This window comes from Fragaria vesca, linkage group LG6 (genome assembly GCF_000184155.1).
Source record: "Fragaria vesca subsp. vesca linkage group LG6, FraVesHawaii_1.0, whole genome shotgun sequence".
NCBI lineage: Eukaryota > Viridiplantae > Streptophyta > Magnoliopsida > Rosales > Rosaceae > Fragaria > Fragaria vesca.
The window spans coordinates 22111359-22112722 of record NC_020496.1 but is presented as its reverse complement, the minus strand read 5'-3'; the positions used below and the strand labels follow the sequence as shown (position 1 = coordinate 22112722).

At 35.0% G+C, this 1364-nt stretch overlaps 1 protein-coding gene across 1 annotated transcript in view; it reads left to right on the top strand.

Moving 5' to 3' along the window:
• Window positions 1–481: 481 nt before the first annotated feature.
• LOC101301229 (1-aminocyclopropane-1-carboxylate oxidase homolog 5-like) overlaps window positions 482–1364 on the top strand; it is a 2508-nt gene continuing 1625 nt past the window's right edge. Inside the window, 1 exon segment of the mRNA XM_004305605.1 lies at window positions 482–769. Within this exon segment, the coding sequence (XP_004305653.1) occupies window positions 482–769 (288 nt within the window).

The following is a 1364-nucleotide window of genomic DNA, read 5'->3' as shown; positions in this document are numbered from 1 at the left end:
TTTTTTTTTTTTTTTTTTTTTTTTTGAGGAAATACTAGTTATTACCTGTAAAACTAACATTGTAGAAGATCCGGCTGGTAGCATCTCCTTGGGTGAGGTGCATAATATTTCAATGCTACGTGATCATGACGTAACATGATAAATGGTCTGACTCGATCACCTGTAAAAAATTGACATCTATAGAATTGTTGAAATAACCCAATTATTATGGCATTGAAGAGATCCACATGTTAGCATTAAGTGTTTTTCTTTGAATTATGCTTTCCGCATAATTCGCATATTGATTTGTTGAAGGACCGCATTGATTGAATATATCTATACATTCTATGTCAATAACTAAATCCCCTTAACTAAAACATCTTCGGTACACGATTTATATATATATAGACATACTTATTTAATGATCAAGATTATATGATATTAAACAAATATATACTAGTTCGATCTCACGTATAAATTGTTTCAAATAGCTAAGATATAAATGGCAGCCGCTGTTGGTGCAACTTCTTCAACATATGACCGGATGAAAGAAGTGAAAGAGTTCGACGAGTCAAAGATGGGAGTTAAAGGCCTCTCCGATTCTGGCATCACTTCTATCCCTCAATTCTTTGTCCATGATCCCCAAACCCTCTCCGACCTCAAACCCTCGTCCAAACGCACCGTCCCCGCAACGCTCCCCACCATCGACCTTACTCGCATCAACTCGGCCAGTCTCCGCCCTGAAATCGTTGACCAGATCAAAGACGCCGCCAAGACATAGGGCTTCTACTAAAAAGTTTTTCTTTATTTATCTTTATATGACATATCTAATTGAAAAGTTAATTTCTTTAATCTCTCATTTTATTTTTAGCAATAAAAACAAATAATAATGTTTCTCACTTAATAAAATCATAACCTTTTTTTTTTTTCTAATTTTGTTTCTAAATTAGTTTCTTTTTTGTCTATACCGATTTATTTCAAAAGTTTTGTATGTTAACCGTTTTTACCAATGAATTGAGAATAGATAACCGTAACCCTTTTAGTATATAGTTAATTATAGTTTGATCTTTACTTAGACCCGGTCTACCGAACTTAACAACGCTTTCTCTCCCGCCGTTACGCTTCCGGAAAGGTATCACAATAGTCAATCAGACACCAAACGCCAAATCTGCAGCATAGTGAATAGTAAGGGTAAGTCAACTATCGGCACCGAGACTTTACCGGAATACTGTGATTTTTCAACCGTAGTCGTTTTTCACCGTTCTGGTCATATCTTATTTCACGACTTTTTTGCGTTTGAAGGTTCTACGTATAGTTTTTTTTCTCAGATGAGTTGTTGTTTAGATCTGCAAATATAAGGCACTTTAGCCGACGAAATTATATTT